Source organism: Chaetodon auriga, chromosome 14 (assembly GCF_051107435.1).
Source record: "Chaetodon auriga isolate fChaAug3 chromosome 14, fChaAug3.hap1, whole genome shotgun sequence".
NCBI lineage: Eukaryota > Metazoa > Chordata > Actinopteri > Chaetodontiformes > Chaetodontidae > Chaetodon > Chaetodon auriga.
Window position 1 is genome coordinate 17,180,354 of NC_135087.1, and position 15,112 is coordinate 17,195,465.

At 43.2% G+C, this 15,112-nt stretch overlaps 2 protein-coding genes across 3 annotated transcripts; both read right to left on the minus strand.

Moving 5' to 3' along the window:
* Window positions 1-792: 792 nt before the first annotated feature.
* On the minus strand, window positions 793-5,074 carry LOC143332168 (uncharacterized). Its single transcript, XM_076749458.1, has 2 exons — window positions 4,825-5,074; window positions 793-3,538 (listed from the first exon to the last, which is right to left on the minus strand). The coding sequence occupies exons 1-2, from the start codon at window positions 4,873-4,875 to the stop codon at window positions 3,248-3,250; spliced, it is 342 nt and encodes a 113-aa protein (XP_076605573.1). The 5' UTR covers window positions 4,876-5,074; the 3' UTR covers window positions 793-3,247.
* A 2,288-nt stretch (window positions 5,075-7,362) lies between these two features.
* On the minus strand, window positions 7,363-14,896 carry erich1 (glutamate rich 1). 2 transcript variants are annotated; one of them, XM_076747956.1, is made up of 6 exons: window positions 14,567-14,887; window positions 13,832-13,972; window positions 13,469-13,615; window positions 10,707-11,066; window positions 9,521-9,700; window positions 7,363-7,635 (listed from the first exon to the last, which is right to left on the minus strand). In XM_076747956.1, exons 1-6 carry the CDS (start codon window positions 14,583-14,585, stop codon window positions 7,517-7,519), a joined length of 966 nt encoding a protein of 321 aa, XP_076604071.1. In that variant the 5' UTR covers window positions 14,586-14,887; the 3' UTR covers window positions 7,363-7,516. The 2 variants fall into 2 exon arrangements, with proteins under 2 accessions (XP_076604071.1, XP_076604072.1); XM_076747957.1 differs by lacking the exon at window positions 13,469-13,615 and having other exon boundaries at window positions 14,567-14,896.
* Between the last annotated feature and the right edge of the window lie 216 nt (window positions 14,897-15,112).

The following is a 15,112-nucleotide window of genomic DNA, read 5'->3' on the forward strand; positions in this document are numbered from 1 at the left end:
AGCCAAGATAAAATATATTCCAACTTTGGCACTGAGAGTTTTGGCCTGTGCATCCAACAGATTATATGAATTTTAAAGATGCTTGTGAATGCTCTAAACTGAAGTGGCATGTTTTTGCTCATAAATTGAATTGCTTGTCTGATTACTCTTTGGCATTCTTTTTTATTATTTGTATTTCATTCTGTCTGAATCAACATGCACACACACTCGTCCAATTACTGGCAAAATAAAAGAACACTAAAACTTAAAGTTAATGGAACTTATTTCCATTTTAGTGGTCTGCTGTGCCTCTGCTACCTTACAGATTTAATTAGATATTACTCATTATACAAATAGCACATACACAAAAATGCTAAGTACACTCACCCAACTCTCTTTCCTCAATTTCATTTAATAAAAATAGTTTTTACTTCTGTTTTTTCAAATTCTGAGTATCTTTAGTATGCTGAAACACGTGTACGTTTTGAGTTAACTGGCGCTTAATGTTATCTTTGGTCTTGAGACTTAAAATATTTATTGGTGATTGCAGCATGTGCAGAGTGTGAACGGGTACTACCAGCACTAAACCTGTTTAACCAGTTTTCACAATTAAAGACTGTGATTTTCTTTATAATTACTGTTTCCAAGTGCAGCTGAGAAATGATTTACACTAATACAAAGATGACCCATGAGATGAAACCTTTGCCCAATACTGAAGGTTCGAAGTCTAAAATCTACATGACTGAATGATTCAAGTGTACCAAAGCTGTATGCCTAATCTCTTCAAGCCTACTTACAGCAAAACAGCATGAATTGCACTTTGACTAAAAACACATTTATTTCTTGGTACAAAAAGCACAACTTCATCGCACAACGCTGTACAAAAACAATCTGACCCACAGGTGTGACTAAGTGCAAAAATAGAGCAGCATGTTTGCCAAATGCTTTTATTTCATATAGCTCATCCAACATCTTTTCATTGAATTATATTGCTAACAGAACAAATCTCTCCTTCAATGGGCAGCGCTGAACTGGAGTTTGTAGACCTTTACAGACTGGAATGAATGAGCAGTGTGCAATGTGACGGCCACAACAAGCAAACAGATGAATACTGTTTTATTCCAATGGCAAACATGTATTCAGATATTCCTTTCTGGCAGCGGACTGTCTCAGCAGTTCTCTCTCATAAACTGTGCAGTGCTGAGTGAAACAGGAAGTTTGCTGCAGTGAGGAGACAAGCTCTCCCTCACTCTCTGATTTAGATCAATAGGTTTCCACAGTGCTCTGTGCTCACTGTGCACCACTGCAGTGTAGAGAGAATCCATCAAAACCAGCCAGGTGCGTTACACAACCTGCAGCCTCCACCCACATTGAATCACACTGATGAAAGTGAAATGAGTGTGACGATAAAATGCAGTACTGTGCCAGCATGACAGGTGCTTCCAGGTTGGATTTTGAAACAGATGAAGAGCATGTTAAATACATATCTGAATCAGCTGTTCGCAAAAAGTTTTATAACGCAGGTTTACTGTGTATTTTTCCATCAGACGTATCCTGTTGTTTTGAGGCCATCACAACCCCATTATGAAACTGTTCATCGCTGTCAGTCTCTGTCTAGAGTAAGGTGACCAATTGTTCAGTGTCTGATGCCAGCTGGAACCATTAGCCCCCTCTGCTGAGTGGATCATGGCCATTTTGTCGGTGACCTACTGTGCTAGTGTTTGGGAGGGCCACTATTAGGGCTCTAAAAACTCCCAACCTGCAACAACTAGCTGCTGATCCAGTTGGGCAGACAGGCAGGGATGGCTGTTCAACAATGAAAAAATGGATTACAAGGTCCATCTGACCTCTAAGGGATGAAACACTACAGCCTCTTTTATCAAAACTTTCCAGAATCCTGGTGAACTTTCTCCATCACGTGTCCCCTGCTTGTGGAGACATAAAATGATCTCTCACTCACAATATCTGAAACGGAAAACTCTACATTCAGTAGAATTTAAAAAAAATTTCATCAAAATAAGAGGCGGCGGCGATAAAGACAGTATGACCCTGTGCTATCCATAAGGCACAGCACACACTCTCAACCACACTCAGTGTCTCGCCAAAGTCCCTTCTCACTGCTACATTTTTGGTGTAAACACTAATGGAAACACCAGTCCCATGATCTATAAATTCATGGATCACAGTGGGACAAACGGTGGACCCTGCAGGGGGAATGGTACAAAGTTAGGATGCACAGGGACTGTCTGCCTCTCATGAGCCCTTGTCTCTAATACCAGATTAGGTGAATGACTGTGTGTGCCAGGAATGATTTTCCACCTGGCGTAATCCCCGCAGAGGACACAGGCTTATCCCGGAGAAATCACCAGTCTACCTCGCCGTCCTGCCACCCGCAGCGTCTCAGCCAGGTAAATTAGGATTCATAATCCAGCAAGGTGTTTGTGTTGTTTGCGCGACTTAACTTTCTCCTGTTAGGAGTTTTCGATCAACAAAACAGCCCTGCCACTCTGCTACGCTTTCAGCACTCTGACCAAACGCTTGGAGAATTAAACTTTTCTGAACACAGGAAGCACCAGTCACTGAGCCAGCCCGCGTCTTCCGCCACTGTCACTTGATTGACAGCCGATGCCAGACCTTAGCAGCAAACGCCAAGGCTTGTTGATGGATGGCACCTGCTCCTCCTCAGAGGAAATCAATTGAAGTCATGGGCAGATATAGGCTGCTCAAGCACTTACACGTGGCCGTCTGCCTGGGGAGGGAAGGGGTGGCGGTGGGGCCGCAGAGAAGAGGGTTGCCAACCATCTGTGTACCGTGGGCACTGCCAAGCGTCAGTCCCTTTTTAGGCCATGCCTCAAAAAGATGCACAATGTCTCCAAATTAAACATGTTTGTTCCTTCAAGCTACATTCAGCGACAGTCTTTGGGAAGTTCCAGCATCATTATGTACTCATCCAATCATTCATATTGCTTAGTGCCCTCTCGCTGAATTAAAGCCTCTAATATTAGTGACTAATTGATTCAATCCAAGAGCGTTTAAACTATTTTCATATGTGTTGCGCTAGTTACAGAATTCATTAGGAGACATCCAACTTCCTGCCAACATAAAGGTTGAGGTCAGTCAAATATCCACACTTGCACATGATCAGAGAGCACATGGGCCGCATTGGTGCAATGGGCCAGCATAGCTACAATCTTAGATGTGCATAAGTGTAGTTACTGGAAGTCAACCTGTGATGTTGACCAATCTATATCTAACCTAGCTTCACGGGTCATTTCAAGAGAACTTTCTGGCCAACAAAGGAGGGAGGTGGGATCTCCTGGGTGGTCCCAGCCCGGCGACTAACATCCAGGAAGGGGGTCCGATGGGCTGCTGCCACTGTGCTGGCGTCAGTGTGTGTGCCAACCAACTGCAGCACACGTGCAGAGGGCCTGTGGTGGAGGGCCAACTGCCTGGAGCTGTAGCCACACATCCCGATCCCCAAGGCCCCCAGCAGCATAGCCATGCCGGGCACGGTCTTCTCAGCTGGAGGCGTCACAGACACATTATGGTAGGCCTGGGTCTGTAAGGGGAGACAACGGGGAGTGAAATGTGATCAGAGGAATGTTGGATTTCAATGGTATTGTGTGAGACGAATAAACTGCATCAGCTGTGATCAAAGCAGTCCAGAAAAAATACAACTTTCTGTCAAATAGTGATCAAATAGTCATGATTTGTTAATGTCCAAAGTCTATGCATGGATGCACACCAATTTCAGGCCTATAAAGCATGAGAGGACAGCATGCCTTGCAGCCCTTTTTCCAAACATTTGTCTGCATCACATGAGTGAGCTACAATGTGCTCACCTCAGCCCCCGCCCCATCTAGGCCTCCCACCAGTCCCAGAGAGATTAAAGACTCATCTTCTCTCATTTACCAAATCGCAGTCTGTCTCTTTTTGACAAACAAAAAGCTTGTCTGTTTTGCGACATGGGCAATTTCCTCAGTGGACCCTTGACAATCATAAAGAGTATAGAGGGGCGAATAATAGAAACTTCATAGTTTCTAATGGAGCTGTGTCACAGACAGTTAAGAAGCTATTCCTGTATTTCACTCACCCAATTCCCATTTCCATTTACAATGCAATGGACTGTCACAGCCTCGGATTTCTCCATTGTTTGTGGTAAATGTCACCAAAAAGGTGATTGTGTTTTGTGAGCTAAAACAAAAAGCCTCCTATAGTGACTGGAACAAACTCATATCCATAGATGGTGTGTATATAATATAATGTATAATGTGATTGTTCTGTATTTCATCATATTGAGACAATTTGACTGAAAAACTGACTGCAAAGTGGCAGCATAAGGCTCAGTGAAAGCAATCTGCTGTATGCGCTGTCTCTGTCTATAAACTTTTGTACGTACCCATAAAACCAGTGTCTCGCAAACACTTCATTACATCATTGGCCGCTCTCAGAACTGTCAACATTATTTCATCTGCCACTTTCTTCTCCTCCTTTAAGGCCAATAGAAACAGAGCATGCCAAGCACAGAGTAATCCAAACTTCAAATTCAAGACATTGAGAGGGCTTTCGGCCTTTTTGCTTTTAAGGTTTTTAATCAAAACATTCCGCAATAAAGTGCAATCCACTAATGCAAACATCATAGCAAGCACCTTCCAATGACTCAGCACTTTGTGTTCCTGCAACCAAGACAGCTTTAGAGGCACAACATATCTGAGGGTAAAAATTACAGTACATGAAAATAAAAATACTCTGTGGCTGGTTACAGTATCAGCTTGGTCTTGCTAACCTTGAGTGAATGTTCACATTTACGTAACAACTGAACTATTAAAAACTGCTCAAACTCACCTGCAGCAGCCTGATGTAGCCTGGAGTCAGTCTTGGGACTCTGAAAAACATTTTAGAGGGTTCTTCCTGTTAAACCAGGAATGAGTGAAATGCCAGGCAACACTTGTCTCTCTCTCTCAAGCTCTTGGCTTCCCAGGAAGGGAAACCCAGTGACGAAGGGTCTGTCCCGGTGTGTGCTTGGACTCTTCAACCTGTGCTCAGCTATCTGATGCAGGACAGTCCTGCCTGCCCTTATAACATCTCCTCCTGTCTTTACATAACAGACAGTCTGCAGGTGGTGTGTCTAAGGGGATTACAGGAGATGGCACACGGGAACAAAGAAGCCGAGAAGGGAGGCTGAGTGGAGGCTGGGTCATGCTTAAATATCACAGTATACTGACACTTAGCTGAATCATATTGAAATCATACATGCATATTGTTTTACGGCTGTTGTGGACAGTGTACAGCAATAAAAAAAAATTAATTACTAAGATTATGTTTTGGTTTATATGTATTGCATAATAAGGAGATGTAGTTCATTATGTTCATATATTTTGATATATACTGTACTTGCAACATCAGAAAATACAAGAATCTAAGATATTCTTATTATTTATATGACTCTGATATGGTGAATGTGTGTTTGAAGGGAATTGGACATCAATTTGACTAATTCAGGTAAAGTACATTAGCATCAGGTGTGAGTGATTTCTTACTTCAGCAGTTCCTCTAATGGCTATATACATAAGGCACAAGTCATTTCAAGTGAGAACCACTTGAATCCATTTGAAACTGCCAGGTGGGATGATTTGGATGTTTTTGTGTTGATGTTGAGAATGGCCTCTCCTGCCATGTCAGCAAATTCCTTTAAGCTTTAATATCCTTCCTGGCCTGGGGGTCCTCGACTCAGAGTGAGGTCTTATAATGAGGTAGCTGTGCTGATAACGTCTCTCTCGCTGGAGAGGAATTCTCTCGAGTGAGCAGCCAACAATGACCTTTTTCTCATCTCTGGTAATAGGACCCAATTCTGCCTCTCAACTCACGCGTCCATGAATAATCTCAAACTCTGGCATTAAGGCTGCAGAGGCATGAAGCTGCTGAAACTTGTGATGCCTGCTGGGTTTTATGCACAAAAAGAAAGCGTGCAGCATTTGCAGTACCAAAGCAGTAAAACTATAACTACTGATGACTTAATTTCTGGGAAATATAAAACAAGGACAGTAAAACAAAATATAAAAAAGTCTACATACTAGCAGCTCTGTGAGGCTGTTACAACATAAGTGTGGACCTCATGGTGGCGCCGCAGGAAACATCAGTAGTTAAGATGCATTATCAAGGAACCAAGGAAGGTTTTGTGCTAATCCATCAAGCAGAAGTGAAGATACTTCACTGGAAAACATTTACCTGCTGCTTTACCTCACCAAAGTCACGAGGATTCATGTTTTGATCAAGCAACAGACAGACCGACATTACATGCTGATAGCATGGCTAAAAGCGCTCTGAAACCACTAATGATCACCTTTATGTTATGTTACATAAGCATGTCAGGCAATGTGCTCTCTGCCCTTACTCTCTCCTCTGGCTAATGTCTGCAGAATGAGCCCACGAGCCTCCATCAGACACAACACCTGCTGTGTCAGACCATGAATAGAGGCCACAGATGGCGGCTCTCATGCTAATTGTGCACCACCATAACACCACACACACATACACACACAAACACACTTGGAGCTGTGTGTTACAGTGTACAGTATAACCTGACGGTGTCCACTGGTGCATCCCAGGTCTGCAAAGACAACAACTCCCGTAGAGCCTGAGCTCTCACTCAGGTCATTACAATGGCACTGTCCAGCCGAGATAATCTCTGCCCTTTGCCTGAACTCATCTTCTGGCAATGAGCTGCGGGTAAATGTATTAGAATAGATTATCTCAGGTGTAGACATGTATGGCGATGCGGAAGGTTAAGCCACTGACTCCTTGGGTGGTACTGGTTCCCAAAGTCCATCGACAACACACTGTGTTGCTATATCGAGTGAACAATTAGATAAGGGCAACAAGTTGGTATCATGAGGAGCTGTAGTTCCTTATAATTCAGGCCCATGATGAAGATCTGCTGAGACATCATTAGTACCATCAGTATAACCTCCCTGAAGACTTATTAATTAGTCCGGTGCAGTTAGGTGAAACAGCAAATTTGAGAAGGCACGTGGAACAGCAGCCTAACGAAAGATTGATTTGGGGGAGTGCACTGTAGATAATTGAGGAGATGTTCGGTTAACTGGCCGGGTTTAAATGTCATAACATCTGCAAACAGCACTGAGGCTGCGGCAGAGTTGACATTTGCTTCTCAAGCAATTAGGAGGTCAGATAGGAGGAAGGGTGTTAATACCAGTTACATGTTTGATGTATCCAAGCTAAATAAAAGTCTAACAAAGAGGGAGGTAAGCAACAGCTCAGTCGTGGTGGGGAGGAGGATTTGCCCTGATCAGGATTAACTGCCTCCTTTCTTCTTGTATGATATTCTGTAAGGCATGAAAATAGATTAGACAAAGGCATAGATCACAAGGAAAACAATTTAATCATAAAATATAATATATGGCATCCTGTGAAGTCCAACATTGTCAAATCCAGGAAATGAGTTGAAAATTTCAAGAAGTTTCCTTTCTAAAGTGATGGAGAACGCTGGAAATAATCCTTGGGTAGAGTCTCTGTGTCAGTGTGACTGACAGTCTCGTGGGTGCATTGTGGGAAGCCCTGTCGTCTTGGCTCCCTCCATGGGAAGGATGTCTGTGATCCAGTATTGGAACAGTGAAACGACTGTAGCGGTTTCCTCTGAAATACAAAAAGACAGAGAGCAATATTTCAGTTACAGCTGAGACTGCTGCTGACAACACAATACCAGAGGAACAGCGTTCTCACCAAAGAGACTTATTTGCTGTTGGATTTCCAGCATAATAAATCAAAATCTCCAGCTAGTATTCAAATCTGCTCCCGACCTGGGACCTCTCTATCTGCATGCTGACATTAAACCTAACACGTCTGTCTTCAGTCTATGACAGAATCTTTTGTTTACCTGTTATTGAAAAGTTAGAATTTATTTCAGCGAATCTAAAACCACGATTCCAAAAAAGCTGGAACGTAAATACAAACAGAATGTGATCATTTCTAAACAAACTGGAGTGTTCCTGAGCTCATGTAGTAACATCCTTTATACAATCATGTGTTCACAGAGTGGTGAACCTCTCTCTATCCTTGCTTGTGAACGACTGAGTCTTTCCAGGATGCCCCTTTCATACCCAATCATGATACTATCACCTGTTACCAATCAACCTGTTTACCAAAAATCAATGAAGCTGATGAGGTCAAACATTAAATACATCCTCTTTGGCCTGTTTTCAATTGAGCATGTTATCACGTTCTGTTTTATTTCTATTTTACACAGCATCCATTTTTTTTTTTTTTTTTTTGGAATCAGGGTTGTACGCAGAACGTAAAATGCACAGTATAAAGGCGAGCAGTCAAACCGATGTCATTCATGAAAGGAACTCCAGGGTGTAGTGAAATATGCTCAAAGGAAATCTGCTCCTGCATTCAGTTGATTGCCACTGCAAGGGCAGAGTGACAGAGCGAGGAGAGCTCGAGTGAACTCACTTGAACAACTTTAAAAGCGCACCTCTCCACAAGCACATGGATTGGCTCCTGCTTGGCAGTGGATGTTCCAATAAAATACAGAATGCTGCTTTCACAAGGTGGATGTCAATCAAAAACATCACTTCATTTCAAATTGTCACATTAATTTACTAAAATACAGCAAGAACGCCTTTGCCTAAACAGCTATCATAGTAAAGATGAGTTAAATGAGTTAAACGTGTACAAACTAGAACGTCTCATTCACGACAAGTTCTGCTCTGGTGCAACCTGCTGGCGGAGTTGCATTCAAAAAAACAGCAGCGTTTCAAAAACAGAATAAAAGCATGACTCATACAGTATGAGGTGGGTGGTGGTGGTGGTGGTGGGGGGTTGGAAAACCTTTCAGGCAGCTGTGGAGCAGGTGCACAGAGAGGATCGGCACAACGGAAGCAGGCTCTATTGTGGGCTCTGCTCGCGACATGGCAAACTGCTTCTGACACGGTGTTGTCTTGACGACACGGACAGACAGAGACAAGCGGCACTTTGTGGCCACTGATATGGCGGTGGCCTGAATCTCCCGGCCGGTCTCTCTCACTCTCCCTCTCTTTCTCTCACACCAACACTTGTGTGCGTGACAGCAGCAAAGTCCCTGCTGATCCTATTATGCAGCCAGCTATCCAACCATGCAAATGCACAAACCCAAACATGCACAGGTGAAAACGTGTCTGGGGACTCGTGAAACGTTTTGGCTGAACGCAAGATTGAACGAGTTGAAACATGTTAGTTAACTCACAGTGGCGTCACCTGAGTGATGTAGTAAAGGCCAGCTCTGGTATTGCATTTTAAGGGCAGGTGCGTGCAGGCAAAGGCAAGTAAGGGCAGGTATACTCAGGTGACCAATAGCAATCAGTGTAAGGGTGCATAGTATAGAAGGCAAGCAGGGACAGCCAGAGGCATGTATGAACCTGCAGGGACAGGTCAATGAAGTGCCTGGGGCAGATCCCAGCAAGAAGAGGCCAGCATGCACAGGGATGCATCAAGGAAAAGCAACAGTCCCATCCCATCATTTTTGTCTGATGTGACTAACCTGCGGACAGAAGAGACGTGCTGTTGAGCTCCTCCAGCGCCTTTTCCAGTTTGTCTGTCTCCTTCTGCTGAACGAAGGCCTTGAGACTGTAGAGCTGCTCGAGGACAGAGGTGGGCTTGTGTCCACTGGTTATGCACCTCAGAAGGTCATCCAGGGTCCCAGGCAGAGGAGGAAGCTTGTCTACACGCAAGGGGGGGGGGGGGGGGGGGTCTGTTAATTAAAGGCATCAACATCATAACTTAGCATCTAACATTAGAGGAGTGAAACTGCATCAAATATGCAGCAATGGTTGTTTAAAACAGCTTTTTTTTTTTTTTTTTTTAAACTTCCATACCCCTTGCCTCTGCTTTGTGTAACTGTCTAGACTCTTGCATCACAAAAGAGAAAACATCACCGGTTTTATTTATTTATTTATTTATTTTTCCATTTACAAAGCCAGACTGAGTGCATCTCATATCTGCGGAGCCTCACCAACTCTTATTAGTCTCGCTCATTTACACGGCCGCTCTACCAGGTACCGAGGAGCTCTCCTCTTATTTTCAACACTGGTCAGAGCTTTGTCTTCAGCGCGCTGTGCAGCTTAATGAACTCGATTCTCCGGGTGAGTTCAAAGCCTTGATTAAAAACTCGGTGACTGTAGAGTGCAATTGCTTTATGTGAAATGGATTTTGTATTGTCAGCGTGCTACAAATAATCCTAATAATAAACATGGTTTAATAACTTTTGGAATAATTGAAACATTTTAAGCCCCGGCTTGGTTTCCTTTCAAATAATTATTAAATAATAAATCAGTTAGCAGTCAGCGCTCAGATATAGACATGTTTGGAAACAAAAAATAATGCTCCTTCCGGTACATTCTAACTTTCATCCACTTACTGATGCTATGTTTTTGACTGCTTGCTTAGTTGGCGCTGGCACCCTCACATCACGTCTCAAGAAAAGCACAGATGTGCGATGAATTCTGTTCAACAGTTTTCATTAATGTGCTTTCAGCTTTCAGCACAATTATGTGTTTGCAAACATCATCTCTTTGTGCATCAGAGCAACCAATACGAATCAAAACCAAGCTATTTCTCGGGAGGGTGTTTCATCTCCAAATATGAACACTAAATGAGTGAAAGCTTTGGAAATGGATTCAGCGCAGGGAACAGCTGAGCCAGCTGATCCTGCTCGGCTCAACACTTACTATCTGACATATAGATTTCCATTGTTGTCCTGAGGAAGTCTGACACCTCAGCAGCTCTCCTCTCATTATCCTCCTCCTCCTCTTCCTCCCCATCGTTCCTGTATGTGAACTCCAGCGCAGCAGCCCGGGGCATCAAGCCCATGGCGAGCAGCTTCTCTTTGTGCCGTTTCTTCTTCAGCTTCCTCCTCTTGTTCCTGCTAATGCGCTCTCCTCCCTCATCCACAGGCGTCTGACTCCGGCCTGGGCCAGAGTCTTGATGCAGGGGTGCTTTCCTTTTCCTTCTTCTCCTTTTTCTTTTCTCTTCCTCTTCTTCCTCTTTATCTTGGTCGAGTTCTTCATTGCTGTCATGGACACTCTCCTCTGTAGACAACAAGATTATGAGCTCTTGATAAGTTCCCAAACACTGTTAATCCATTACAGTTTCCATGTGCGGCCTGAATCACATTGAAATTGTCAGATTCTTGTGTTCACACTGCTTAAAGAATCGATTCTGTATGACATATTGGAGGTGGGTGGGATTCATCTGCACTCTGGATGAGGAAGAAATGCCTACAGACCGGTAGGGGGTTTAAGTCTCAGTCATGTCCAATAATGTGCCATAATGTGATTGCAGGTTTCCGTCCAGCCAATCACTCCACCAGCTGATTCCACTAATTAGATACTCAGTATTTTAGGCTGATTGCATTCTAATCAGCAATATCAGCTGGTGTAGTTACTGATTGAAAAGAAACTCCCTTACATGGAACAAACCTGAGACCACAGGTGATTAATCAAAGCACAGTCGAATCAGTATACTTCACATGTGATGTTATGTGGTGCCTCTTGACGGAGCAGTAGACAAAATCCTCTCATCAAATACAGTCTCTGTAATGATCGTGCACAATGAAATCTACTTCTCCCATGCTGTTTGTAACAATATCCAGCTCTCTGATGAAAGACGAAGGGGGAGCCAATGCTCTGGTTAGGCATTAGCCTTTGATACATGCACACAAAATTAACACATTCCTCCTACCTTATGGAAATCATCATTAGTTTAGCTTTGCAGCTTCTTTTTCTGTCATTTTTCAGTCTGTTTCTTGGTATTAAAAAGTGTGTAATCTCTCGTTCACTGTGAGCCCATACAGAAACGGGCCTCTCGCTAGCTGAGCAGCCTCTTCTCCACCTTGTCACACCTCCCTTCTTCTCAGGAGGCGCGAGGAGGTCAAAGAAAACCAGCTCCAGTCGAATTCTCAGTGACCCGTTCTCACTGGTGAGCAGAGAGCTGGCTAGCAGCCACAACATAATGCTGCTGAGAAAGTGCCAGAGCAACAGTGGGCCATACTGAAAAACAATCTGAGAGGAGCCGCTGCTCTATTTAGTCGAACACAAACTGAAGTCACTTACAGGACTTGTCTATGGGAACACAAGTGAAGCAAAGGGTGAAAATGAACTTGAACTTAATTGCTGTCATCACTGCTGTCTTTTTCTTACTCGTCTGAGAGACCGTCATGGCAGCACTGAGCCTTTTCCAGAGCATGTACAAACATGCAATATTTATGGTGTTTTTTAGTTCTGTCCCTTTGTGGTAGATTAAAAATGAACCAAAGTATCTTACGCTTGGAGGAAAAGAGCCTTATTTTAAGCACACAAAACACACTTCTACTTTAATGGCCACAGCTGTTGTATAGTAGATATTAAGGAACTGAGGAAAACACTAAAAACAGGGAGTAAATATTATGTCTTGGCATGATGACTTAGAATTAGTGACACTCACATAGTTAATCAAGAAAAGGTGTTTTTCCTGGTAACCAAAGGATACAAACTACAGCAGATATGTTACAAAGAAACAGCCCCAAAAAATAAACCAATTGTTCAAACCGACTGAACCCTACATCAGCACATAATTACAGAAGGAGCTTTTAGATGACTTTCCACATCTTACTCCTGTTGTAGTGTTTCTCTAATATCATACTGATAGTCTTATTATCACAGACCCATCCCAAGCCGACCTTAAACAGCACTTTGGATCGCCGTTTCCATCAATCCTCACTGCCCACTGAATCAAAAATGCGAGTCAATTACTGCACTATTAGGCTGACGAGTGCAATTAATCAAACTTAACGCCATTACTCATTACAGTGGGCACCTTTAGACGCTGCACTGTCTCGGCCAACAAATCTATTACACTGAGGTGAAGCAGAAGCCTGTCAGGTGGATGGAGGTCTGCATTAAGGAGGATGAGGAGTACAGAGGCACGTGTGTGAGCCAGGGCTCTTATTTCAGTATCACCACTGGTTTACGACAAGAGGAAAGAGAAGGCAAAATAAACAGTCTTAATATGATGCATATCGACTGCAGTGCGTGTGACCTATCTTTGAATAGAACTGCCAGCCACCTCCACTCATCACAGGTCAAGAATATTTCAGCTTGGCATTAACGTCAGCTCACAATTCAGCCTCAAAAGATGGCATCAATGCTGGGTAAATATTTTCTTGATGAGTAATAAAGGTTTACTCTGACAAACAACACATTAAATAGGCAGATCAAAGTGAAAATCACCCAGGCTCAAACACTGTCTGTGCTGCATTCAAGCTGTCCTCAGTGCAGAAGCACAATTGATTGTCACTATTTGTTTCCTTTAGCTAGTCCTGTGGAAGAGACAATCCCAAAGAGTGACTTTAATAATAGAAAGCGCCAACCTAGACGAACCTCATGCTGTAAATCTCTCCCAGCTTTATGGTGCACATCGCAAGTACATAAATGTAAGATTATGGTCGTCTTACCAGCTGGGTCCTCGGCACTATTTATGCTTTCTAGCTGGGGGAGTGTGATGGATCTCTCTGAATCTGTCTTGTAGTCTGCAGGAGGAGGGAGGACCGTGTACACCCGCCTGCCGGGATTGGCTGCACTGTTTGTCTTTCTTGCATCTCCTGAGACAGACGTGGTAAATAAGAGAAGGTAACAAATGCCAGTGGTAAGAGCAACAGGGTGGCTGCAGCTCTGCATGTATGGTGTGTTGGTATGTTCAAGCGTTTTGAAAAAAAGAGAGGAGGATCAAGGGGAAAAGGTTTTTCTTTTCCAAATTTTTTTTTTTTTTTTTTTTACTTTTCTAAGAATAAAGTATGGTGAACTGAATGTAATCTTACCAGTGGCACTGTCCTCTAGAGAGGCTTTTCTCTTCACACTGATTTTTTGGGCAGGGGCCTCTGCAATGCGTGGTGGGCTGGGCACTTTCTCCAATTTGGGAACTGCAGGGTAAAGCTTCTGGAGTACTTTTGACTGAAATACTAAGTGACAAAGAACAAATAAATAAATAAATACATAAGTATACATAAATACATAACGCAACATCATCCGGTGCATTGGCACTGTAAAATATTAAGGCTTCTAGGTATTTCAGGGAGTATAACCTTCATGCTAAAATCTGTCAGTCTAACAATACCGTTCAATCAGAGTGCGGAGTGGGCTTAATTTGCACAGCAGGATATGAACCTCATGTGTTTCCAATGTAGAACAAAGCATAAAGGCAAAGAAGCAACAATCTTAACCAACCACCTTGAAAGAGGCTGATGTATGGATCGTGTGCATGCAATGATGACAACAACAGCACTGCACACCACCCAAAATACTCTTCTACTGATTTAATGTATGAAGTAGGCGTAACCTGTCATTGACAAGCTACAATTCCTTTCTATTAGACATGGGTTGAGACCGTGCCTAATGTTTGACAGAGCAACACGTGCGTTTGTTTACGGCTTGACTCGAAACATACCTTACAGGAGACTTAGCCCGCTAGCTACGTTAGCTAGCTAGCAACAGTTTTGGGTTTTTGCAACTGTTATAAGACTAATAGTATTCTTCATGACACCGTTGATTCTCACCTTCTTTCCTACGTGCCATGTCGACATATATGCGTATCTCAGTGGAAGCGAGGAGGACGGAAACTTAGCTGTAACATGTGGCTTTAGCTAACATGCTAGCAAGCTAGCTTGCTAGCTTTTAAAAATTCGCTCGCTTCACAACAGAATGTACCTCACAAAACAGCGAAATGACGTGCTCAAGTTAGCATAGCTAAAGGAAACTCTGGCATCAACGCCACTTAAAAAATCCAGTCTGCTGTATTTTTCAAAGTGCACTAATGCTCGGACTCCTGCTGCTGCACTCTCTCCACCAGGCAGGTATCGGCTCAGTGCCCAGAGACTGCTCGAACTGACTGCACGGAGGGAACTCGGTAGCTTCAGTCGCGCCGGTTACCATTCAAACTAATGGGAATTTAATGAATCCTTCGTCGTACCAAAAGACATTTGCCCTGAATATATACATCGATGTAGTATTTTGATCAATCGGATCCATTCTACAAATCGGCATATAAAGGAGCCTTGTTAAACATAATATGTAGATTATAATAGCTTTCTTTGGAACTGTAT

Excerpts from the sequence above, each read along its gene's own strand:
- LOC143332168 (XM_076749458.1), bottom strand. The coding sequence starts at position 4,875 with ATGTTTTTCAGAGTCCCAAGACTGACTCCAGGCTACATCAGGCTGCTG. Across the intron at positions 3,539-4,824 it reads GCTACATCAGGCTGCTGCAG|ACCCAGGCCTACCATAATGT; the intron begins GTGAGTTTGAGC and ends CTCCCCTTACAG.
- erich1 (XM_076747956.1), bottom strand. Across the intron at positions 13,616-13,831 it reads TCTAGAGGACAGTGCCACTG|GAGATGCAAGAAAGACAAAC; the intron begins GTAAGATTACAT and ends CGTCTGTCTCAG. Across the intron at positions 9,701-10,706 it reads GGAAATCTATATGTCAGATA|ACAAGCTTCCTCCTCTGCCT; the intron begins GTAAGTGTTGAG and ends CCTTGCGTGTAG.